The 27,448-nt window shown below is 35.1% G+C and overlaps 1 protein-coding gene and 1 pseudogene across 2 annotated transcripts in view; both read left to right on the forward strand.

Annotated features, from left to right (window-relative positions):
- The window catches only part of NBN (nibrin), a 44,049-nt gene extending 16,601 nt beyond the window's left edge, over window positions 1-27,448 (forward strand). For both annotated transcript variants that reach the window (XM_028111331.2, XM_028111339.2), the window contains 10 exons: window positions 735-852; window positions 1,847-2,040; window positions 5,138-5,235; window positions 8,081-8,207; window positions 9,656-9,931; window positions 10,828-11,269; window positions 13,011-13,166; window positions 15,705-15,818; window positions 25,849-25,898; window positions 27,266-27,448. In XM_028111331.2, coding sequence (XP_027967132.1) covers window positions 735-852; window positions 1,847-2,040; window positions 5,138-5,235; window positions 8,081-8,207; window positions 9,656-9,931; window positions 10,828-11,269; window positions 13,011-13,166; window positions 15,705-15,818; window positions 25,849-25,898; window positions 27,266-27,296 — 1,606 coding nt within the window. In that variant the 3' untranslated portion in view covers window positions 27,297-27,448. The remainder of the gene's footprint in view (window positions 1-734; window positions 853-1,846; window positions 2,041-5,137; window positions 5,236-8,080; window positions 8,208-9,655; window positions 9,932-10,827; window positions 11,270-13,010; window positions 13,167-15,704; window positions 15,819-25,848; window positions 25,899-27,265) is intronic.
- LOC114215375 (cyclin-A2 pseudogene) lies at window positions 22,955-24,511 on the forward strand (annotated as a pseudogene).

Genomic DNA, 27,448 nt, shown 5'->3' on the forward strand with positions numbered 1-27,448 from the left:
GCTTAATTATCTGTTGATTTTATGTATTTTCCTTCATTTTCATGGATGACTAAGATGTTTTACAGCATTATGTTAAAGAGCTAAAAGATTGTTCTTGGTAGGGAGAGAGAGAATCCCAAGCAGGCTCCACACCCAGTGCTGAGCCTGACACTCCCACAAACCCGAGATCATGACCTGAGCTGAAATCAAGAGTCAGACGCTCAATGAACTGAGCTACCCAGGCGCCCCAAAAGATTGTGTTTTCTAATCTCACTTTGGAAATTTTATTTAAATTGACAAATATTTTAAGTTTTAAAATTCCTGAGCTTCTCCGAAGGGATCTCTAAAAGCACTTAAAATAGTGGTTTATAGAATTGGATGTGAACATTGTTAACACATATTGGTTCCCAGGAAACCTAAGATGCGAATAGAATTTGATCTTTATGGACAGTGTCTCTTTCAGTCTTTTATAATTTGCATAACTTGTTCGACTCCTGTATATTAAATCATATTTTAGGATTGTCTACCCATGGATTATATTTTTTCAGAAAATGAGCAGTAATGCAATTCCATATGGCATCTGTCACCATTTTGTCCCAGAGAAAACTCTTACTTTTTAAAAAAAATAATGATGAATTAATGATGTTACGAAAATTAAACCTTCCTAGTGTCTAGATAGCCACTCTATTTATAAATTTAACAGTATACATACAGAATAATACATAATTAAAATATTCTTTAAATTTTTTGTACAGCTTTTACCCACCTGTTGATGAACCAGCTATTGGAAATAAAAACATTGATCTGTCAGGACGACAGGAAAGAAAGCAAATTTTCAAAGGGAAAACGTTTGTATTTCTAAATGCCAAACAGGTAATCTTATGAGCTAAATTTTCTTAAAACATTATAAACTAGGATAAATTATTACTGTTATCAACAGTTAGTATATTTTTTTTGAGATTTTGTATAGAAGTGTGAAGTGAAACTGTCTAGGCACCAGAACTTGCCTGGTATTCATGTATATATTTTTTTGGCATACGTTAATTGGCCAATAAATTAAGTTTATATAAATATATAAGTGAGGGGGTGAGGATAGAAAACTGATTCAAGTCCTTACTTGGTCAGTTAGTAAATAGATGTTGAATGTCTTCTGTGTGCTGAAATGGGGATTCAAAGAGTTTATGTTGTAGGTGGAAAATGCAAGCAAGCCCACAGTTAGACCACTGTGAAGTAAGTATGATAAGGAAGTGCAAAGAATGTAACAATTCCAGGGCTGCAGAGATACCTGGTAAACTGGGGATTTTCTGAGTGGAAACTCGGATTGTCTTCTCAAAAAGTAGAACCAATTCTATTTCAGTTCTACTTTTATTTTACTTCCCTAATATAAATGAATGGATAAAGAGATGTGGTATATATACAATAATATTACTCAGCCATAAAAAATAATGAAATAGTGCCATTTGCAATGACATGGATGGAGCTAGAGTATAATGCTAAGCTAAATAAGTCATTCAGAGAAAGACAAATACCATATGATTTCATTCATGTGCAGAATTTAAGAAACAAAACAAATGAACAAATAGAAGAAAAAGAGAGGCAAACCAAGGCACAGATTCTTAACTGTAGACAACAAACTGATGGTTACCAGAGGGGAGGAGGTGGGGTGATGGGTGAAATAGGTGATGGGGATTAAGGAGTGTACTTGTGATGAGCACTGGATGATAGGGAAGTGTTGAATTACTGTATTGAACACCTGAAACTAATATAACACTGTTAACTATACTGGAATTAAAATAAATTGAAAAGAACATACTCAAGGAATTGAAATGTGGCTATTTCATTATATTTTTTCTATTTCTATTTTTAGCATAAAAAGTTAAGTTCAGCAATTGTTTTTGGAGGAGGAGATGCTAGGTTGATAACAGAAGAAAATGAAGAAAAAGATAGTTTCTTTTCAGTCCCTGGAATTTGTGTTGTTGATGTAGGAATAACAAATTCACAGACTCTGATTCCTGACTCTCAGAAAAAATGGATTCACTCAATTATGGATAAGCTCCAAAGGTACAGAATTATCTTTGTTGGTAAAAAAATAAATAAAGGCAATTTTGTGTGTAACTTTTTTATACCAAATTAAGATAAAGGATATACAAGAATTACATTTTATCCTGTAAACGTTGCTACTGAGATCATTTTTGTATGTTTCCTCTTGGTACTTCTGCAAGGTTTTCTTTGGAGAATATTCTTAAGGTTAGAACTGCTGGGTTATAGGTTATGTGAATACTCAACCTCTGGAGGTAGTATCAAATTGTTTGCCACTTTATACTCCCACCACAGTATGTAAGAGATCAAGTAGATGCACATTGTTTTCAACACTTGTTATTGTTAGACTTTACCATATTTGCTAGTTGAATGGATATATAATCCTATCCTGTGATTTTTGTTTCTATTTTTCTCATCACTAGTGATGCTTAACATTTCTTCCGATATTTATTGGACATGTGTTTTTCCTCTTCTGAAGTATCTGCTCATGTCTTTTACCCAGTTTTCTAATTGTATTTTTTTATACGGATTTCCTAGTTTTTGTGTGAGTGTGTGTTTTAGTTCTATACAATTTTATCCCTTGTTGGTACATATATTCACCACCTTAGTCAAGATACAGAACAGTTCCATCACCACAAGGATCCCTCCTGTTCTTTTATAACCACACCCACTTCCCTCCCTACCTTTCCCACTTCCCATTCCAAGTACCCAAATCCTGGAAAACCACTAATTTTTTCTCCCTTTCTAAAATTTTGTCTTTTAAAAAAGTGTTGTATAAATGAAAGCATATACACTTTAGGACTGGTTTTCTCATTCACAATTTCTTGGAGATTCATCTAAGTTGTGTGTATCAGTTGTTCATCCTTTTTAATTCCTGATCAGTATTGTGCATATATATATATATATGTGTGTGTATACTGCAGTTTTTGAGTCATTCTTACATTTTTCCAATTTTTGTTACGAATAAAACCTCTATAAACATGCATGTACAAGTTTCTTTGCGCATGTAAGTTTTCATTTCTTTGGGATAGATTCCCAAGAGTGCAATTCCTGGATCATATGGTAATTATGTATTTGTGTATTCTTTTTTATTTGTAGAAGTTCTTTCTATTTCTCGATATTAATCCTTTTTTCACTTGTATATATTGCAAAATCTTATAACCACTTTGTAATTAATGTTTTACTGTGATACATGAAAGTCCTTAATTTTAATATACTAAAAATTAACAACCTTTTTTTCTTAGTGATTTTTGTATTTTAAGAAATCTTTTTCTATTCATAGGTCAAAAAGATATTCACCTGTATTTTTTGCTAATTTGCTAGTGTTTTGATACTTTGTTTTTGAAATTTGCTTTTAATCTATTTGGAATTGATTCTGTTTTTTACCAAAGTCCCATATATGCGTAGCAATGTTTTTGGCTTTTCTCTATTCCATTCGTCAAGATGTCCTTGTACCAACACCACATTTACCACATTGTCTTAACTACTGTAACTTCAATTAAGTCCTCATATCTGGTATGGCAAATGTCTCTGCTCTTCTTTAGAAGCATCCTGTCCATTCCTGGTTCTTTGTTTTTCCATATACATTTTATTTTGTTTTTTTTCCATATACATTTTAAATCATCTTTTCAAAAACCCTGTTGGGATTTTGATTAGGAATTCCATTGAATTTACAAATCAGTTTGGTGAGAATTAACAATTTTTACAATTTTTCTATAAAGATCTTGAGTACCTTTTATTAGATTTATTCCTAGGTACTATATATTCTGTGGTAGATATTATATGTCTGATAGGTAGAATATAAATAGATAATATTATCTCTTTAATTACATTTTCTAGTTGTTTATTGTTGGTGTATATAATTTCAGTAGACATTTAGATAATTAATCTTATATCCTGCCACCTTGTTAGACTCCCCTTTTATTTCTAATGTATGTATAGTCCTTTTTTTGTAAAAATATTATCTATGAATAATGTTTCTATCCTGTTTTTTTAATCCTTATACTTTTGATGCTTCTTTTTCTCTCTTTCTGTTTTGTATCTACTGGGACGTGTAGAGCAGTGTTGTATAGAGAAAGTATTAGTGGCCACATTTATCTCACTGTTGACTAAAAGGATGTGTTTCCCCATTTAGGATGTTTCCCCATTTAGGATAATGTAATTATCTGTATAACATTATTAATTACATTTTAAAAATGTTTTTATTTTATGAAGCCAACCTTTCTAACTAATTTACATAATATATTTACAGTTTCAAAAAAGTAAGATAATAAAATACCAATTCTCAATTGCCTGAATTATAAGTAGGTATATGTGATCACTTGATTATAATACTTAAAAAATATTCATAGAGTCCTATCATAATTGCACATATAGTTGAGTTCTGTTACATTAACCCAGGACATACAAAAAACAAATGTTAAGCATTTGAAAAATACCTTTTAAACTAATAACAACCACTTAAAACATATTTGCAATAAATATTAAAAGTAGTTTTGTAGTTCTTAAAGTCTGAGGTATAGTTTTATATAGCAGTGTTACTAAATTGTCTTTGTTTCATTCACATAATAGAAAACAGAAGGTAGGTTTACTATAAGATTCCTTTAAGAAGATTCCTTAATGCATGTAAATTTGGTAAAATGATTTTATTTACTAAACAAAATTACAAAACATGTATAGATACAGCTTATGGTATTTCTTTTACTTCCTCCCTTCTTCCCTTTCTCCCCTCTTCTGTCTCTCTTTTAAGTTTTATCTTTGGATCCTAGTAATAGATGTGCTTATAAAAATTTATTTTATTGTTTCATCTGGTATTACTGTTCTTCTGAAAATTATAGAATTTCAGAAATGGAATTTCTGATTCAGATAGAGCTATCTCCTTTACTCTAGGCCTTTATTTTACAGATGAGATGACTGAATTGCTAAAGGTGGTGGGCTTGTCCAATATAACATTGCCCCAGTTGAGTAAGCCAGTACTGTGTGTATTTGAAATTCTCTCCATACCATAAAATTGTGTTATCTCTTTGGGGAAGGAATAAAAAGATTCCACTTGACATCACATTAATAGAAGTTGTTAGTTTTAATATATTATCATGCTTAAACTATTTTATTCTCATAGGCAGGGGCTTAGACCTATCCCTGAAGCAGAAATTGGACTGGCGGTCATTTTCATGACTACAGAGAATTACTGTGATCCTCAAGGCCAGCCCAGTACAGGTAATTAAAGCATTATTTTATTGGTTCTTTAGCAACTTTATGTGTAACTTGGTGATAGGCTGTATGCACATTACTCTATATTTGTTAGGGATGACCATTTTCACCATCTCTTAAAACTCATCTATTTACCATTTCATTTATTTATTTGATAAATATTTGTGGCTGCCATGTAATACTGGGTACTGTTTCTAAAGAAGTGCTGAAGATACAGTGGTGAATAAAGTAAAACAAGATATCTGTTACTGTGAACTTTATATTCTAAAGGTCAAGTTTCAAACAGTTAACAGGCAAACAGACATATCTGATCAGTTCAGTTAAAGTCAAGCACCAAGAAAAAGCTAAAACAAGACCTGAAATTCTCCTTGTGCAGCTTCTGCTCAGGAGGTCTGTTGCCATCTGTTCTCACAGCCACTGCCCCACTTCTTGAACTTTACATTGTCTTCCTTTCGTGAGGGCTGTTATAATAGCGCCCAGTAATGGTCCCGCCTCCATACTCATCTCTACAGTTAACAGTTCCCTTTGCCAGTAGAACCACCTTTTCTTAAAACCTTTTACTAGCTCATTATTTATAAAATAAAACCCTAAGCCCTTCGTCTAGAGTTCTGAGCCCTCAACAGTTTAGCCTTTCTCCTCCCATCCTCATTTTTTTTTAAATACATCTCCCTACAGTTTATAAGTGCTATATTATTTATAATTTCCACACTCCTCGATCTTGCTCATCATGGTCCCTGTTCCAACACTGCTTTTCAAAATTTGACTCATTTGGCAGATGTTCACCTCCTTCATGAAGTTTTTCTAAGTTGTTTTCTCTCCCATAACTCTCCTCCAAGTCAGAATTGTTCTGTTTTCTATTCCCCAATAACTTTCTTTTGTATTCTAGCTAGACTTTCTTCCTACTTTGAAATATAACCAGTTGTTTCCATGCCTTTTCAGCCACTAAATTGGTCATAAGCTCTAATTAATTTTGGATTCCCTGACAGCACCAAGCCATAGTACTTGTTTGTACTAGGGTATGAATATTTGCTTAACTGAACTAAATTATTGGCATACAGAATTATCTTTGCCATTGTGGAGGAACAAAGTTTTATCATCCACTGTTGGAAATGTGTTCATGGCGAAAAGGGCCTTAGAGATCATCTAATCTGTCTTTCTATTAAAAGGTAAGCGAGCTTGTAAGGCTGAGAACAGTTAAGATTCCATAAATAATTCATGGCCAAGCCAATCCTAAAATTTGGGTTTTCTGAACACTTAGACCAGTACCTTTTCTGTTGTATCATTTCATACAGAGTCATAAGGAGTAAAAATCAACATTTTAATTAGTAGTGTTACTTCTTGCACATACTCATAGGTGGGTCTGTGTAGACTCCATGTCCTAGACATCTGATTTATAAACAATTTTAGAATACAACCCTTTGGGAGGGAATAGAATAAATGCATGTGTCTCTCCCTCCCTTTCTCCCCACCTTATTTTCTTCCATTCATGTTTGTTTGTTTATGAGTTCAGCAAACATTTATTGAACATCTGTTACATACCTGTAATTATTCTAAATACTTGGAATAAAGAGGTGAGCAAATCAAAGCCCTACCCCTGTAGTATTTTTAGCGAGGAGAACATTATAAATCTTTTATTGACAAACCCTTATTCTGGGTCATTAGATTCAACTTATAGTTTTTTCTAGTGATAATATAAGCATTTGTAATTACTATTTTTTGCAAACTTCTGTGCAAGCTGAAATGAATTCTAGGGATATGCGTATTTAAGGAAATGACAGCTTCTATGGGGGTCATATAAGAGAAGTGGCAGAATTTGGAATCAGTAATAAACACTAAGCACATCCTATGTCATGAGGACCTAATAAGTGATGATTTAGCTTAGATACTTAGTAGATGTCAACTTTTTAAAATTTTCAGTTAGTGATTTAATTCCATTAACTTATTTATATCTGTAATGTCCCAAACATTGCTCAGGGACTACAGATTTAGAAGTGAACAACAACCAGTTCCTATTCTCAAGGAGATTCTAATAAGGGAAAGTACCAAAGTAAACAAGTGTAGTGTAAAGTGATGATGATAACAGCTAATATTTGCATCATACTGTGTTCCAAGCATTTTTCTAACTGCTATCCATGTATCGATTCATTTTGTTCTCAAAACAAAATGGTCCTGATTTAATGGATGAGGAAACTAAGGCACAGAGAGGTTAAATAACACATACAGCTAATGATTAGTGTGTTAAAAGTTAGCAGAGTGATGTAAAGGGTGGTATGGAAGCTGAAAGGAAGGATACCTAATTCAATGTAGGAGGTTCAAGGAATGTATGCCAGAAGAGTGACACTTGAATTAAGTTGCTATTCTAGTAAATTAAAAGATGAAGTAATCTTTATGGTTTTCTGGAGTGGCCACAGAATTTATGCCTAAAGCTATTTATGTCTTTTTTTCAAATAGTATTCCTTCAGAAGGTGAAACTCACATTAATTTTGATTTATGTCAGCAGTAGAGTTGATTCTCTTTCTGTGGGGAAGAAATGCAATTGTTTTGTCTCCTAATTTAAACCATAATTTCAATTATTACTTAAGTTGATTTTATTTTTAAGTTGGTAATACTTCACAAAAGATTTGATGTAGCTTTAAAATGATTTGATTTAGATGAGTCCATTACAGATGCCAACAGGCTGCTTTTAGGCTATTTCATTAAATGTTTGTTGGTTCCACTGAGTGAAGATGACTGTGTTCTGTGTTGCCTACTTAATTCCCTCAGCATGGCACAGTCTAGCCATTTTAAGTGACAAAATGTCCATCTTGTGTCTAGCAATTGTGATTCTTCCCTTCACTTGTGTGATTTACAGCACTGAAGATGACTCCAGGGCCAAGCCTTTCCCAAGGCTTATCAGTCAATGAAAAGCTAATGCCAAGTGCCACCGTGAATACCACAACATATGTAGCTGACACGGAATCAGAGCAAGCAGATACATGGTAAAGCTTCATTGTTGACAAACTGTTGTTATTCTATGAATAAATTAATAGTATATTCAAGAAGTAAAGTCAGTGTCTTTATCAGATCAGCTCTTAAGAGATAAAGCATGGGAGAATGGGATGCCAGGGAAAATAATATATTAGGTTTAAGGATTAGTAAACTTTCTATAAAAGACCAGTAAATATTTTTGGCTTTCTGAGTCATTAATCTCTGTCACAGCTACTCAACTTTGCCATTGTAGCATGAAAGCAGCCATAGACAACATGTAAATGAATGTGTGTGGCTTTGTTGTTCCAATAAATGAAAATGAATGAAAACAAGTGGCAAGCCAGGGCCTGTAAGTCATAGTTTGCTAACCCCTGTCTTACGGTAAAGTGTTGTTGTTGTTGTTCCTTACAAACGTACATGGAAGACTGTAAAGAATTACACTACTTTATTTGTGACTGTTGAAACAAGTTTGAAGTAAATTTCTTTGTACTATAATGTTTCCTTTATTATTTTAACTTTGGAGATACTTTCTATGTGTCTACCTGGCTATCTAAATAATTAATATTTTTATAAAGATAGTTTTCTAGTGGTTCTCTATTTGAAGAGGTTTTTTGTTCTTTGGGGGCGGTTTTTTGAGCAAGGGTAGGTCGTTTGTATTTGTGGTATTTTTCATTTAAGAGAGTGTATTGTATTTTAAATAATACATAATTACTCATTGAAAAATACTTGTGATATCACTATATTAGATCATATTTAAATTTTTAATACATCCTTTTTTTATAGAGGCCAGATGTGAGTTTTTAAAGAAACTGTTAATGTTTTGAAAGTCATGTGTATGGCCACTTTACTTGTTTTTTGTGAAATAAGAATTAAAGGTAGTTTATGTAACCATACATTGTGAAACTGTGTGTGTGTGTTTTAAATATTTTTCTGGTAGTATAGAGTTATACTCTATTCTAGGGACTGCCATCTGGCTGAAATGTAACCATATCAACTCATCTGAATCTAAATTCATCTCATTTAGATCTAAATGGGATCTAAATATGTCGTTATGGCGCTGGAATTATAGGAGATTGTTCTTTTTCTGATTTTCCTTTTTTAATAAATTTTTTGCATGAAAATAATTCTAAAATTTTAAACAAAGCAAAAATTATCTAAGATTATCACCTACTTTATAATAGAATACTAGTTGATACTCCATGTGTGTATGACAGTTTTTTATAGTAGAGTATGCTAGACATTGTGTGCTATAGGGAATGCAGAGTTATCATTTGCCTTTATGGAGCCTTGATGAAAAAGGAACAACTTTTTTGGGATAGTGAAATATATTCCCTAAATTATTGTCTAAAGATAATTATGTTCTAAAGCTGTATCACATTAGTACTATTTAGAAGCCTTTTTTTCCTAGATAAAAATTGGTATAAATCTGATTATGTTGCATTCTTTTCTTTTGTTACAGTATGGATTTTAGTGAAAAACCTAAAGAAATCACAATCTCCAGAGTGGAACAAAAATTCAGAATGCCTTCACAAGAAACATCCACTGTGAAGGAATCCCCCAAAATAAGCTCTAATGATAAAAATGCAGTATCAAATACTCTTGAAAGGATGAAAATCCCAACGTATCAGCTTTCACCAAGTAAATTCTCAGGTGTAAATAAAAGTAGAGATCAGCCTTCTCAGCAGCTGCAGACCAGCTCCATCAAAAACTACTTTCAGCCTTCTACCAAAAAAAGGTCTATTTTTAAATAATACCTCTCTGTCTCTGAAAAATATTAAGAGAATGGCATTTAGTCTGTGTTCTGCTTGAATATGCTTCTGTGGAAAACTGACCCTTTGACCTCATTCCCTCTCAAAAATGTCTGTATCTCCTTCTTCACTAACGTCATTATGGATAGATTCTCCCTCATCCCTTTTTTTTGTGGGTACCTTAAGCTTATCTGTTGTTTCACTGTGCTGCACTCCTTTTGAAGAAGTCTGTCCAGTATCCTGATAGTAGATTAGTATTACTAAAATATCACCTTGACTATTCCAGTTTAACATGAATTTGGTAAACTTCTGGGAAGCAGAGATCCACATTTTTATGTTCTCTATGGACCTTAGTGCAATTTAAATGAATAAAGTACTTATTCAGTACTTAAACAGTATTGTACAGAAAACTCTTAGTCATATTCACATATTATTTGCAATTTATAGTCTGTACTGTATTCTGGATTTAGCCACTCTGACTTATTATCTTGAATCTAGCTCTCACTAACCCATCAGGTTTTATTCCCAAGGTAATTTTTCCCTTCCTATAAGTTCCCTACATTGTAAAGTAAGCTATTGTTTCCTGGCAACAAGTGCTTTGTATTTTTGTATCTTTCTACCTTTTCCTCTACATTGACTTATCAGCTACTGCTGCCTTAGCAGAGAAGATAAACCTCTCCCTGTTGTTTTAGCCATTGGGTTGACAGTCCTACGAAAACAGTGTCCATATGAATTATGCTTTTTGTCAGATGTCCCATTTTTTATTTCCAGTGATATTAATAAAATTAATGTTGTGAATTAAATGGGGTGAATATTACCAAAAAATTACTTAGCTGTGTTCATTTTCTGTTTTTGCTTTCTTTTCTCCTTTTTTAAATCTAAGGGAAAGAGATGACGAAAATCAAGAAATTTCTTCACCCAAATCAGCAAGAGTAGAAATGTCTTGTTCTCTTTTAGAACAAACACAGCCTTCTACACCCTCAGTATGGAAAAATAAGGAGGAGCATCTATCTCAGAATAAGCCTGTGGAAAAGAAACCAGATAATTTACTTACAGATAGAGATTTAAAATCCACTGTGAAAAATTTTGCCAATAAATCTCTTTCTACAGAAAAACTAAGATCAGAAAAAAAAGAAATTGATGACTTAGCCATAGAAGATGAAGTATTAGATCAGTTATTCAAGAACACAAAAGCAGAGTTAGAAATTGGAGTGAAAGTTCAAAAACAAGAGGAAGATGTCAATGTTAGAAAAAGGCCAAGATTGGATATAGAAACAAATGGCACTTTTAATGATGAAGCAATATCAGAAAGTAACAGAATATCTGTAAGTAACATTTTTTAATGAGAAGTACTACAAAGAGAAACTTAGAATGTTAAAAAGAAATTTGTGATAGTATAAGCATTCACTCTTATTTCCTTGAGGAAAAAGTTAGGATCTTCAAAACCAGTATTAAGTATAAGAATTTGTTGGTTGATAAGGTCAATATTAAAAATGCAGTGTTTCTCTGACAGGATATAATAAATGACAGCAAGTAAAACTGTTGTTTCCAGGCTGTACTATTACTATACTACTATATCAGACCTTTGGCCCTGCTGGTCAGTATAGGAGATGACTTCATAGAGGAAACAGACAGAAAAATGAAGAAAGTTAGTAAAACAAACTACTAAATAAATTTTTAGATAAAATAGTTATCACTAGGAATTTTTATTTTCATTTTGATCTTTAATATCCTGTCCCGTTTTCCTGAATGTTGGTAATTTGTCTTACCACTTCAGATTATTTCCAGTTTTATGTGTGAGTAAGTTGCCTACTATCTGTAGAAGAGTTAGAGGTCACTGGCTGAGAGCACTGACCACGTGGAGTTGAAAGGTAATGTTCTGACCCTTCAGCTAGGTCTGTTAGCTCCAGTCTCATTCACGGTTGTGGCCGTCACTTCCATGAATGGCTACTGCAGAAGGATAGGCCTAAGGAAAAGGATAAGGATTAAGTGGTTGGAAGGTGCAATGATTCAGGAGGTGTTTGTTGAGAACCTAGTGTGTACCAAGCACGATAAATCTATAACTGCTGTTGAAAAAACAAAGTTTAGTCAAAATACTGGCATCTTCATATGAAGGAGAGAATCCTCATTACTAAATGCCCTTCTGTGGACCAGCTGTGTCAGAATCAGCTGGTGAGCTTTTTTAAAAGTAGGGGTACCCAGACCAAAACCCCAGAAGATCCTGATGTAATACATCCAGGTTTTTTTCCCAGAAAAAGTTTCCTCATTTTATGAGTTAAGAATTCCTTTTGCTCTCTTTAAAAAATTCTAAAATCAGGTGCCTGGGTGGCTCAGTCGTTAAGCGTCTGCCTTCGGCTCAGGTTGTGGTCCCAGGGATCCTGGGATCGAGTCCCGCGTTGGGCTCCCTGCTCCGCAGGAAGCCTGCTTCTCCCTCTCCCACTCCCCCTGCTTGTGACCCCTCTCTCACTGTGTCTCTCTCTGTCAAATAAATAAATAAAATCTTAAAAAAATCTTATCCAGCAACAGGAAGGAATCTTCAGGCTGATTTAGTAACGATTAACCTGCAATTAAAAAGTGGCTTTCAGGTAATGAGGTAGTATATCCAGAATTAATTTTTTTGAGGTGTCAAAATAATAAAATTACTGAAAATCCAAGAAAGTTTAAATATATTAGATGAGAACTTGTAGAACAGATTGTTGTAATAATGTTAGGGTTTTAATGAAAAGAGGTAGACAATACTGAGATTTCTTGCTAAGAAAATATATACAAGAAGATAAATTATTAATTGAGACATTTGTTAGAATAAACTAAATTAAAATGCTATATGCTTTTAGTCTTCTAGCATAGATGTTATAAATGCTTCTAAAGTTGTGGAGTATTTGAGTAATTTTCTCGTTTGAAGTAGATATGATTTGATTCCAAATACAAAGTTTGGGTGCCAGAAATAAACCTTTTTTACAATTTTTTTCAGGTATTTGAACTTATTTCTATAGCTCCCCAAATGACAAGTAATTTTCTTTTTCCTTATTTTTTTCTGTTTATGTATCCATCTTAACCCCATTTAAGATCAAAGGTGAACTTCAGGAGGATGATGATATGCTTCCAAGGAAGGTGTTACTAACTGAATTTAGATCACTGGTGGTTAGTAACTCTGCCTCCAGAAATGCATCCAGTGTAAATAGTGATTATGGTCAACTAAAGAATTTCAAGAAATTCAAAAAGGTATGGTATTCCTTTTAACTAAAATATCACAAGAGGGCAGTGTTTGAAATGCTTTTAGAAATACCACTGATGCTAAATAGTAAAAGCCGTTCATATTGAAAACTAATGTTATTTTTTCTGCTTAAAACAGTTAAAATTACTCTAGGAAGGACATGAAGTGACAGGTAATGAATATATGAATAAATGTATGATGAATATATATAATGAATACTTGAAAACAAACTTCTTCAAAACCGTATTCCCTAAAGGGTGCTGTTTACCTCGTCTTCTCCACCTTGAGTGGCAGGCTTTGTGTTATAGTGATAGGGTCTTTTACTTCTAATAATCATCTGTGTCTACCTGAAGGGGTTCTTTAGCTTAGGACTTTATGAAGATAACAGATTTGTTGAAAATAGCTGAGCACATTAAATCATGAAAAGTAGGCACTTTACTATTACATGTATATATAAAAAATAAAAATATGTATCCTGAATATTATCATCAGACCTAGGTTTCTTCTCCTCTAGGAACTAGTAAGATGTTTATCAGTATGGTTAAAAATATTTCTGATCTAGTCTGTATTCTTTTGTTGTCTTTTCTGGAATATTTGCTTCTTATTCCATATCTATTACTGACTGCTACCTTTTGCTTAAACATTTAATCAGAATACAGGTGATTTCTGTGGAAGACTGCTTTTCACTAGAATATGGTATATATGATTCTTGCTCTACTGTGAGGTGTTGTAGCTTTTTTTCTCTAATGTGAGCTACTATTAACATTTGTCAGTTAATTTTTTGCCCACTATGACAAATGTGTAAAAGGTTCTAAACTCCATATCTTGTACTTAGATGGAAATATATCCCACTTAGATGGCACCTGCTTTCTCTTTTCCATCCCACAGGTGTGGCTCATGAATACCACAGGGTCAGTGTTTTTTTTTTTTGTTTTGTTTTTAAAGATTTTATTTATTTGAGAGAGAGAGCACGAACACAAGCCAAGGGGGAGGCAGAGGGAGAGGGAGAAGCAGACTCCCCACTGAGCAGGGAGCCGGATGTGGGGCTTGATCCCAGGACTCTGGGATCATAACCTGAGCCGAAGGCAGCCGCTCAACTGACTGAGCCACCCAGGCGCCCCACCACAGGGTCATTCTTAACTGTATAGTTACTTCATGTTCAGTATCATGTTACCAAGTCTCATTGTTAAAATTCAAAAGACATAGTATTTTTTTGTTATTAATGAAGTTACCAAAGATTAAAGTAGTAATACTCACTGTTGACCCAGGCATGGTGAAGTATAGAGTAGTACAAACTTCTGGAAAGTAGTTTGGAAAAATTTTAAACTCTTAAAAATAATATCTTTGACTAAGGAATTTTTTTGAGACTGTAAAAGAAATTCAAACCAAAATTTGTATAGCAGGATGATTTAACTAGATTGGCTCTAATGAAAGAATTTGTCTCTGTTTTTCTTTATATGCCCAAATCCAATGACATGGCTCTATTTGTGCTTTTTAAAATAGTGTTTAATGATGAAAACTATTTTAGAATTCCCTTTCCGGGGCACCTGGGTGGCTCAGTTGGTTAAGTGTCTACCTTCAGCTCAGGTCATGATTCCGAGGGTCCTGGGATCTAGCCTTGCACTGGGCTCCCTCTGTCCCTCCCCCTGCTCATGCGTGCGTGCGTACTCTACCTCTCTCTCTCTCTAATCTTAAAATTCCCTTTCCACTTTGTATATTGAAATTTTGAAGGTATGTCCCATAGATACTAAGAATTTATTATTTCCTAAATTCAGTATTAGCAGTGTGCTTCATTTGCATTTTCACAATATTTTTAGCACCTCTTTATTTAAAATAAGCCATTAAAATTTTAATTAAAAATATAAATTGTTGCCATCTCCAACATCTTTTGCTAGAGATCTATAAATTAGAAAGTTTTGAAGATGTAAATTTTCATGAGTACTAGACAAGGCTTAAACTTTGAAATCTTTAGAACAAAATATGGTACTTTATAGTCTCTATATTTGCCTTAAGTTGCTTTAACTGCTAAATGATGAGCTAAGGCCGTTTTTTAATAAAAACTCCCAATTAAGAATCTTAATTAAATTCTTGGTACATAAATCCCAATGACATCTAAATCTAGGTATAGCAATAACCAAAAAAAAAAAAAATAGGGCAAAAACATGGGTCTAGCATAGTTACTTCTCTCTCACTTTCATTTGTAGGATATAAACATATTTGGCATTTATGTTATACATGATTTATACTGTGCTATTATTAAGCTTTTTAAAAAATAATGGTTTTGAGGGTACCTGGGTGGCTTAGTTGGTTAGGCGTCTGACTCTTGATTTCAGCTCAGGCCATGATCTCAAGGTTGGGAGATTGAGTCCCGCGTTGGATTCTGCCTTGGTGGCAAGTCTGCTTGAGATTCTCTCTCTCCCTCTTCCTCCTGCGACCCTCTCCGTTGTTCACACACTCTCGATCTCAAAAAAAAAAAAAAACGAAAAAAAATGAGATGGTCTTAATTGGTTAATGCATTTAACCTTACTATTTTTACTATATAACAGGTCACATTTCTTGGAGCAGGAAGACTTCCACACATCATTGGAGGATCAGATCTAATAGCTCATCGTGCTCAGAAGAATACAGAATTAGAAGAATGGTTAAGGCAGGAAATGGAGGTTAGTAGGAAGTGAGGCCTGGTAATTTGCTTGATTTAAATTTTGGTCCCTTATGGTTTCCTTAGAGCAAATCCTTAAAACCAAACGTTAAGATAATTGACCTAAGGTCATTCAATCAGGAAGATTCCTAAGTTATAGAGCATTAAGATTAATTTGTACCTTTCCATAAAGCTTCTTTAAGATACTTTTAGACTTACTAGTTAAAAAAACAAATGAATTAAGTTTATATCCTAATGTAAGGGGGAGAAAGGAGACTTAACCTACAAAAATGTAAAAGAAAGCTAAAGGATAACAATTAAAAGAAGGTTGTACAGTCATATGGGTGTTATGCAAATAATATTAATTACATAATATATGAATGTACTGGGCTTTCCAGATCTGGAAATTATCTTTCAGTGGTTCTGAGAATTTCTCAGTCATTATTTTATTGAGTTATTACCCCTTTTTCCTGTTCTCTTATATCTTTTTTTCCCCTATGTTTAATGTTTTAAAGAACTACCATACTGTTTTACAAAGTAACTGCACCATTTCACATTCCCACTGATAGTGCACGAGAGTTCCAGTTTCTCCATATCCTCTCCAACACTTGTTATTCTCTTGTTTTTGATAGTGGGCATCTAACTGGAACCTTACTGTGGTTTTGATTTGCACTTTCCTAATGATTAGTGAGGTCATGCATCTTATGCTTGTTGGCCATTTGTATATATTTTTTGGAGAAATATCTATTCAAAAATCTCTTCCCATTATTAATCAGATTGTTTATTTTTTGTTGTTGAATTAGAGGTGTTCTTTAGTCTGGATAATAGTCCCTTATCAGATGTATGATTTGCAGATTTTTTTCTCCCTTTCTCTGGGTTGCCTTTCACTCTGTTGTTTGTGTATTTTGATGCACAGAAATTTTAAATTTTGATGTAGTTCAGTTTATCAGTTTTGTTGTTGATACCTATGCTTTTGGCATCATATCCAAAAATTCACTGCCTGATCCAATGTCTGAAAGTTTTTCCCTTTTTTCTTCTAAGAGTTTTATAGTTTTAGCTCTTATATTTAGATCTTGAATTGATTTTAAGTTAATTTTCATAGGTATTATAAGGTTAGAGTTTGACTTCATTCTCTGTGGTATACTTTTATACTTTGGTTTAATGATGCATGAGCACACCATCTCAATAGTGAGGGAGGGAGTCTTAAGTCAGTTATACTATTGACAACTGCTTGCTGTGGGAAACTCGCCTTAATGCTTCCTCCTATGGGCAGTTGTTACTGATCTCATTTTTCCCCAGAGTCTTTCCATGTAGTTCAAATTCTTAAACTTTCTATTACAAGAACTTTTCAAACATATACAAAATAAAGGGAGTGTGAAACCCAAAACACAGCTTCAACAAATACCAGTATTTGCACATCTTGCTTCATCTGTTCTTTCCAACTTTTTTTTTTTTCCTGGAGTATTTTAAAGCAAATCCCAGTCATTTTATCATTTCATTTATATTTATATGTTCAAACATATACAGATTTCTGATCAAATATGTATTATGTCAGAGTGTGCTTTTCTATGTACTTTCACAGGAGGATACTTACATGATCAGTTCATATTGTTTTAAATCCTAGATTAGGACCAGCAGCATAATTTTGACACTTGAAATTGCTTTAGAGTTTTATAATTTTGCATACTTCGTGGCATGTCTTTGATCATATCTATAAGTAATATGTTGCCTAAGTCTCAGGAAACCAAACCACTTATAACACTGTTCTTCTGGGAAGATGTGAACTGCTTACAACTCTCCATGTTAGACTGTCATTTTCAAGAATTCATTGTTTACACATATCAACTATGTATATTTATATACTCTGTAATGAGAACTCACAGGAAAGATTATGAAAATATGCTTCTCTTTTTTTACTTTCTTCCTGGGTATTTTGAGTCCTAGTGGATATCATGTAAAACAGCCATATAGCTTATTCCTAATTCTTTCTACCCCTTACTTATTTTTAACTGGAGAATTTAATAAAATTCAATAAAACGGCAACTTTTTGCTCTAGAGGAAGTTACTGCATGGAAGTTAAGATTTCAGAAACACATGACTATTGAATTGAGAGATAACCAGAGGTCTCTTCCAAGGTTAGACAGTTTTCTTCTTAGCCTTTATGTTGCCTGCTTATCTAGTGCTCCTAGAACCCAAAGGTGGGCTCCAGATAGGTCCTCTTAGCAGGCTATTTGAAGTAGGGCCATTTGGTAATTACGGGTAGGGGTATTATCTCTTTCTTAAACTCCAATTTGACAGAAGTCAAATTTCACTTTCTTCTCTATCTTATTTTCTATATATTTTATCTCTTTTTTTCTCTGGATAGTATTTTTTGGCAACTTCTCCAGATTATCTTCCAGTTTGGTACTTTTCCTTTCCACTCTGTCTGGTTGGTATTCCCACCTATCCATTGAGTTTTCATTCAGCCTATTGTATTTTTTCAATTCTGGTTCTCTGTTTCATTCATCTCCAGGTCTTATTGTTCCCTGCTGATATTTTGAAGCTCGTCTTACATTCTTTGCCTAAAGTGTTTGTTGATATGTTTCTGCTACTCTTCTCTTATGGAGTCTTGTTTCCAAGTATATATTTTGTGATAGTTGAATGTGAACTGCTCATTTTCCTTGGAATTTGATCTGTAGGAATTCCTTGAGTCCTAAGATCAAGTTTATTTCCTCTAGAAAAGATTTGTTTGTGTCTGCCAGTCTTGTTCTACCAAATGAGACCCACTTTAGCCTCCACTTGTGATTTTTTCGGATCACCTAGGTAGTTAATACATATTTGGACTAGAAGCCCGAGTGAAGGCCAGCTTGTCATTATAAACTCAAAAGTTTTTTTTTTTCCTTCACCGTGTGTTAGGGTTGAGGCAGGCAAGTTTCTTTCTTGCCTTCTTTTTGTGTTGTACAGTTTATTCCACTTTCTCTCTTTAATGCTGGAGTCTTTTCTTAGATTCCCCATCTTTGATTTTCTTTCATGTCACTTATCCCCCATACAGACATCAAAGCAGAGCCCAGTTTTTTTATGCTTTGCAGAAACCCACAGGGCAAGGCAAAAGCTGACCATGGTACTTGTTAACTTCTCAGGGTTTTTATTTTGCTTCATTGTGGGTTAATGAAGTCTTCAGCAGTTTGTGTTTTAAGAATGCTTTTTAATCAAAAAATTGTTAGGAAGGTTGCCAAAAAGTAGGGTTGTTAAGGTCACTCAGGATATTTAGTGTCAAAAAATGAAAGAATGGAAGTCACATCCTTTCCTCCTTTCTTTTTTAAAGAATAAATGGCCTTATTTAAAATGTGCATTTCAAAGAATTGTGGTACCACACAAGAGAATGACGAAGTTAAAATCATGAAGTCCAGGAATTACCCATTTAAACATGAAGTGAATTATTCCAGATATCTCTTTATTGAAGAGGAGTAATTGCCAGAGACAGAGTGGGAAGAGAGGGAGAGAGATTGATAGAAGGAAGAAAAGCTGAAAGCATTGCTGAATTTTTGCAAATGTTTCTTCTTTTAAGGTGTTTTATTTCCTGAGTTCCATCTAAGACCAAGGGTGATATGACCAAAAAAACCCCAAAACAAAATTACTGTCAGGTTAGAATCAGTATTTGTTTCATACTGCCTATTTTGATTTTAGATATATTTTTTGGGTCCCTGCTGTAAACAGTGAGGAAATTATTTGTGCTTCCTCTGTTCCCCCACCCCCCTCCCCACACCCCACCATCTTATGACAGTCCTTTCTCTCTTTTTAAAAGGTGACTTGCATGCCTGCCCCATTCCTTCTTAGGCTTGCACGTCAGTAACTATGAGAATATGTTTCATTGTTGATCAATTTTCCATTCATTTTTCTTGGAATACAGTATGTTATTTTTATTTGCAGATGCAGGTCTTTTTATTTCAAGGAATTCTTCTAATACATCTTGGAAAGCATTTTTATATTTGTTGGGTTCTCTACATTTAAGATGTAACTATCCTTTTATTGGATCACCTTTGCCTTCCACATCCATTTCTTCTGCATTCACTGTGGTTTTCCTGAGCTCTTTCACTATGTCAGAAATCAAATTTCATTTGTGTCTGTTCTATTCCTCATCAGCTATGTGATCTTGGGCAAATTACTTTCTTATGCTTGCATTTCTTCCTGTGTAGAATGGGAACAATAATTATACCTCTGTTTCACAGAATTTTTGTGAGGATTATATAAGATGCTACTTGTAAAGCATTTATAACAGTGGAAACAGTCACTATTAGGTATTTCCAATTTATTTGATTCTGAAATGGTGTTATTAATAGGTCTTAGTTTGTTTACTTAGCATTTATTCCCTTTTCATTGTCATTGTGGTTTTTGTCATCTAACTTTTTGGTTTTTGTTTTATTGCTTTCATGTTCTTGGTAACTTCATTTTTTTATCCTTGGGTTATTATTTCTTACGGACTAGGTTCTTCATCTGTCTTGAATGTTCTGTTCCAGTTGCTGCCCCTTTTTTCCCCTTTAGTATGTGCGGTAGCTTGCAGTTTTCTTTCATCTTGCAGCTATTTAGAATAAAATACCCTGTCCAGGTACTCTGTTTGCTTTGTGAAGCATCGTATGCTATCTTGTGCAGGGATTACAGTCTAAAGACAGCTTATGCGACTGATAAATTATTGAACTCTACATCTGAAACTAATGTATTATATGTTGGCTAATTGAATTTAAATAAAAAAAAACAGATGAATGGATAAAGAAGATAATGGTGTATATATACACAATGGAATATTACTCAACCATTAAAGAATGAAATCTTGCCATTTGCAATGACGTGGATGGAGCTAGAGTGTATTCTGCTAAACAAAATAAGTCAGAGGAAGACACATACCATATGATTTCACTCATATGTGGAATTTAAGAAACAAAATAGATGAACATAGGGGAAAGGAAGGAAAAATAAGATAAATCAGAGAGGGAGGGAAACCAGAAAGACTTAATTATAGGACACAAACTGAGGGTTGCTGGAGGGGAGGTGGGTGGGTGGGGGATGGGGTAATTGGGTGATGGGCATTAAGGAGGGCACTTGAAGTCATGAGCCCTGGGTGTTATATGCAACTGATGAATCACTAAACTCTACCTCTGAAACTAATAATACACTATATGTTAACTAAGTTGAATTTAAATAAAAAATTAAAGACAGTTTGTGAGTCAAAAGTGAATGTAGTCACAATTACTCCTACCCAAGCTCTTAGTGTTCTGGTAGAGAACAGAATTATCCTGGTGGCTCCGTTCCATTAGTATGGCAATGTGCTCAGTCAGAGGCGAATTGCATGTCCCATCTAATTTCTGTTGTCTGAAGACTTTGAATCCAGGAAAGGAAGGGCTCAGCTGGAGCTATGTGCTGCTCCTTCCTGGAACTGGAATTAAGTGTGTACCAGGGGGGGTGTATCTTATCCCAGAAGACAACAACCTGCCATTTTAGGTTGTTTACCTAATTTGTCAGGGCTGCATGGGGCTGTGCCTTTGGTCAGTGTCAGTACCACTCACTTCCCTATGCCATTTGTCCCTTTCCAGTAGTCTACCAGCAGTGTTTTTCTGCTCAGGCTACTTTTTCCCAAATTTGGAGTATTACTAAGCATTCTCAGGTTTGGTTTTAGTTTGTTTAATGAGTTAGGGCAGTGTTAAGAACATGTTGCAGCAGTCTTTTGGTTCTCTGCAGGCTACTTGTCTCAAGTCTGTGGCTTCTTGATTATCATAGGTTTTGTTGGTTTTTGGCTAGAGAGGAGTTGAGAGATTGACGGTGTAGCTGCTGACTTTTTTCTGTCTTTTGTTTATTTGATTAGAATTAGCGCACGTTCTAGATTTATTCCACCAAATCTCTCTTTCTGCTAGAGCAATTTTAGGTGCACTAGGTTGGATTTACTCTTTAAGATAATAGAGTTGACTTTCTTGTGCACTTACAGTGCCTGTGTATAAGTATGCTACTGCCTTGATGTCCTATTTCCTTAGGCTTGTCCCAGCTACTCTTCTTAAGTATTTTTTTGCCTTTCATTCTTTTTCAGTTTTTCTTTCTCTACGTCTGCTGCAGACCAGTCTTTGTTTTCATAACCACCAAATCCATTCCTGAAGTTTCCTTAGATTTAGGATATTTTCATTTTGTGCATTAAACATAATAACTCTTTGAGACACTATCTAACCTGATTTGAATTTTGAAAGACTAGATATGTAACTCTCCCCAACCCTTAAAAAATGCCAGTAATGTGAGGATTTCTATTTCTTAAAACTATTTCACTTCATGTTTTTACTAAGACACATAAAAACTGATTTTTCCTTACTGATTTTTCTTTACTGTAATATAACTTTAAAATTAACATCCCCTGCCAGGAAGCATTTCAAAATAATTACAATAATAATACCAACTGCTTTTTTGACAGCTGCTTTATGAAAATCATTGTCTTACCATTTATGTTCTGCTATACCTATTAGAAAATGTGTAAAGATGTAATGTCATTTTGATATTTCACCTTATGAGTAGAAAATCATTCTGTAAGAATCCCTGCAAGTCATTCTTCTCGGCCCTTTCCAAAGACTCAGAATCAGTGTAGTAGCCTGGTTAAGACCTGGTCAAATCCCAGTTCTTCCATATGACAACCTTTTTATCTTCTGCAAGTTACTTAACCTAAATTTTTGCTTCCTTGTTGGTTAAAACTGGGACAATAGGGGGCGCCTGGGGGGCTCAGTTGTTAAGCATCTGCCTTCGGCTCAGGTCATGATCCCAGGATCCTGGGATCAAGCCCCGCGTCGGGCTCCCTGCTCCGCGGAGAGTCTGCGTCTCCCTCCCTCTGCTGTTCCCCCTGCTTGTGCTCACTCACTCTCTCTTTCTCAAAATAAATAAATAATAAAATCTTAAAAAAAAAAAAACTGGGATAATAGTCTAATAGTAATAATGAAGTTATATGAAGATTAAATGAGATATTTTTAGAAGGAGTTTTAAGATAATATCTGGAAAAACAAATGTAAGTTATTAACCGTAAAAATAAATAGTATGGCCCATTTCAATAGTCGCGGGATACTTGAACTGCACGAACAGCCGCCGCTCCGGTGGGCTGCTCGCTGCATCTCGGGGGCCTCTTTAGCTTTCCACGCCCGGCAGTTCCTACCTACGCCTTTCGCAACCTCTTCGGAACTGCGCGATCCCGAGCGAGCAGGCTGGCCCGGGCTGCGGCGGCTGATTACGGCTGGAGCGTTTCTCGGCAGGACGGAGTACACGCTGCTTGGCGCCACAGGCTGATCCCGCCGCGACCCCGGGAGCAGTGATGTTGGGCAGCTCCGAGCCTGGGCCTGCGGTCCGCAAGGCGGGCTCGTCGCTGCTAACATTGCAGCATACGGCACTCCAAGAGGACCAGGAGAACATCAACCCCGAGAAGGCGGTGCCCGCCTGGCAGCCCCGGACCCGGGCGGGGCTGGCGGTACTGAAGACCGGGAACCCGCGCGTTCCAGCGCCGCAGCAGAGGCCCAAGACATGACGGGTTGCACCTCTTAAGGATCTTCCTATAAATGATGAACATGTCACTATTCCTCCCTGGAAAACAAACAGTAAACAGCCTGCATTTACCATTCATGTGGATGAAGCAGAAGAAGAGACTCAAAAGAGGCCGCCTGCATCTAAAAAAACAACATGAAAATGTCCTGGCTTTTAATTCAGCTATTACTTTACCTGGACCAAGAAAACCACTGGTACCTCTTGATTATCCAATGGATGGTAGTTTTGAGTCACCACTTACTATGGACATATCAATTGTATTAGAAGATGAAAAGCCACTGAGTGTCAATGAAGTCCCAGACTATCATGAGGACATTCACACACACCTTAGGTAAATGGAGGTTAAATGTAAGCCTAAAGTGGGTTACATGAAGAAACAGCCAGACATCACTAACAGTATGAGGGCTATCCTTGTGGAGTGGTTAGTTGAAGTAGGAGAAGAATATAAACTACAGAATGAGACCCTGCACTTGGCTGAGAACTACATTGATAGGTTCCTTTCATCGATGTCTGTGTTGAGAGGAAAACTTCAGCTTGTGGGCACTGCTGCTATGCTATTGGCCTCAAAGTTTGAAGAAATATATCCCCCAGAAGTAGCAGAGTTTGTGTAGATTACAGATGATACCTATACCAAGAAACATGTCCTGAGAATGGAGCACCTAGTCTTGAAAGTGCTTGCTTTTGACCTAGCTGCACCAACAATAAATCAGTTTCTTACCCAATACTTTCTGCACCAGCCGTCTGCCAACTGCAAAGTTGAAAGTTTAGCAATGTTTTTGGGAGAACTAAGTCTGATAGATGCTGACCCCTACCTAAAGTATCTGCCATCAGTTATTGCTGCAGCAGCTTTTCATTTAGCACTCTACACAGCCACAGGACAAAGCTGGCCTGAATCTTTAGTTCAAAAGACTGGATATACCTTGGAAAATCTTAAGCCTTGTCTCATGGACCTTCACCAGACCTACCTCAAAGCACCACAGCATGCACAACAGTTAATAAGAGAAAAGTATAAAAGTTCAAAGTGTCATGGTGTTTCTCTCCTCAACCCACCAGACACACTAAATGTATAACAGTGAAAGACTGCCTTTGTTTTCTAAGATGTAAATCACTCAAAGTATATGGTGTACAGTTTTTGTAAGGTTTTAATTTTACAATCATTTCTGAATAGAGTTATGGTCAAGCACAAATTATGTTATCTATTACTTTTTAAATGGTTTTAATTTGTATATCTTTTGTACATGTAACTATCTTAGATATTTGGCTAATTTTAAGTAGTTTTGTTAAAGTATTAATGATGCCAGCTATCAGCACAGTAAGAATAAGAACTAATAAATGGATTTGGAAAAAAAATAGTATGTACATTCAAGGAACTTACGAAGATAAGATACAGAATTATAACTTCTTAACTATAAATTCTTAACTTCAGCGAAGATAAGATACAGAATTATAACAGGGAAATCATTTGATAGGCATCTATGAGTTGTATAGTTGAAGTTTTATGGGAGTTCTTCATAGCAGACGTTATTTTTATATTTTTAAATGAAGAGAATTGAAAAACCATTGGTAAAGAGGTGAAGAACATGTCCCTGGACGTGTTAGTAGGCACTAAATTGTTACTGAAGTGAATGCACACTGAAAGAGAGAGATGGGAAGAGGAGAAACAGGAGGTCATTTTCCAGGCAGAGGGGAAAACATGAACACAAACAGAGGGACACAGGGTATTTGTTAACAGGTGAGTCTGATTGGTTGGCTTGTGATTCAGTTTTAACTGGCATACAGTGATCATGAAGAGGAGCGTGAGAAGTGATTGAGAATGTGGAATCGAGCCAGGTTATGAAGAGCCTTTCCCATGTTGAGGGTCAAACTCAAGAGTTTGTGTTTTCTTTGGTAGGTTAAAAAAAAAAAAAAAAAGTCATTGAAGGGTTTTGAATGGCATATGAATGGGATCTAGACTTTAGAAAGAGGGACCCAGTCTGGAGTTTTTCTGGTCCTCACTCTCAGAAGTGCATTAGGAGTTTGACGAGGTTGTGTTTAAAATTACTTTGTCAGTGATGTAGTTAAGCAGCAGCTTCAGAGCCCTGACTTGGGACAAGGGCAAGAGAACCACTTCACCCATAAAGTTGCTCTAGTTGAAATGGGATAGATTTTGCCCTCTCAGCCCCTTCATCAGTCCTGTGACCTCAAAACAGTGGCATTTCATTTAGTAAAAGAGTTCTTCTGGAAAAAATATTTAAAAACTCAACAAGCTAGCAGTATATACATATGTTGGTTGCTTTTGATGGAGAGGGGATTAGCTGGAGAAAGTTGTTTAATTAGAGGACTTTTGCAGTAATCTTGGCATGAAGTGAAAATGGAGAGGATTTGGTGAATGAGGGAAATACCGTAGAGGCAAGAGCTCATAGACCTGGTGATTTCCTCAATGTGGAAATATCTGAGATGACTGACCACCCAGTATAGCAGTTAATTAACCATATATTCATCATTGAACACGTTTGAAATTATGTTAATTTTGGCAGGTGCAAAATCAACATGCGAAAGAAGAATCTCTTGCTGATGATCTCTTCAGGTAAAGTTTAATTTCATCTTTCTCATGAATCTTTGAGATGTATATAAAATTCAGTTTTATTCGTAGAGATTAAATATTCATTTATTCTGTCTTTAGAAATAGACACAGGGCGCCTGGGTGGCTCAGTTGGTTAAGCAGCTGACTCTTGATTTCAGCACAGGTCACGGTCTCAGGGTCGTGGGATCCAGCCCTGCATCGGGCTCTGTGCTCAGGGTGGAGTCTGCTTGTCCTTCTCCCTCCGCACTTCCCGACACACACGCGCTCTCTTTCTCTTAAATAAATAAAAAAATAAAATCTTAAAAAAAAAAAATAGACATTTAGTCCCTTCACCTAAAGAATGTTTCATTTTTGATGTGTTTTTTTTTTTTTTTTTTTTAAACTACTTGAGCACCTCTCAATTGGGTTTGCTGGATATATCTTCAAGGTTTGGGGGCGATTCAGTTGAATTGTATCACAATATACTTAAAATTGCTGTGAAGGCATTCACACAAAAGAAGGATCCTAAACTGGTGAATTTAGCTGATGACATTTGTGAGATTTTCAGCTCTGAGTTGCGTTATGAATGAATGGGTTTTGAGTTAAGACAAATAAAATACCAGAGCATTTGTTCAGTTTTAGTTGGCATAAGCATAAAAACAAGAGGCTGGATTAGAGTTTCAAATCAGGTTTTTGTGGGAGGTTTAGAGGAGTTATAACGGGTGGTTACAATTTAATTCTGATTTAACACATTTTCAGCATTCCTGCAGCCCCAAAACCTTATAATAATTAGCTCTCAAATACAAATAGTATAAAATAAAATTATCTACTTATAGGTAGGTACTGACTAGGGGAGGATAACATTTTCACAAATTTATGTAAAGGCAGAACCAAGAAGTACTGTATTTTTGAATTTGTTTTGCAGCCAGTTTTGATTTCTTTAATTTCATTATTGACAGTATATGTCTTGGTGAAAATGTTGACAAATGGTGCCGATTTTTCGTAAGTAGTTAAGACTATCTGGTTGCCAGTTAAATTTGTCTAATTACTTATAGGAGAAAATGTATGTTTATTTTAGGCTCATATTATACTCTTTTATGCAGATGTTATACTTTAGTTGGGAGTGGAAGGAGTTTGAAGCCATACTAGGATAGGTGTAAACATGTATTTATTTTTAAACCGTTTTCATTATTTTAATGCTTTTACGGGACTTTTTCTATTGGTGGTGTTTTATTTTTACCAAATAGTCATCAAACCAACATCAAAAGGATAAGTTAAAGTAAAAATGTCAGTGGTTAATACCGGATCCTAAGGATAAATTGACATTCTCATTGTGTTTGCCAAAGTGTGACTGTTTTGAAAGCCCTTTAATTTTATTTCTTTCTTTGCAGATACAATCCTAATGTAAAAAGGAGACGATAACTGAGGATTTTATAAAGGAGCCACAGAAAAACATTTCCTCTCAAGCATTTACATCAAGTTTCCTCTGGCATACATTCATTAAGTATATAGAAGGGATTTAAATTACAAAGGTTTTATGGCCTAAATTTGTTGAATAAAATGCACAAACTCCA

The sequence above is a fragment of the Eumetopias jubatus genome, unplaced genomic scaffold (assembly GCF_037043125.1).
Source record: "Eumetopias jubatus isolate StellerSeaLion01/CBP00866 unplaced genomic scaffold, mEumJub1_p1.0 scaffold_4, whole genome shotgun sequence".
NCBI lineage: Eukaryota > Metazoa > Chordata > Mammalia > Carnivora > Otariidae > Eumetopias > Eumetopias jubatus.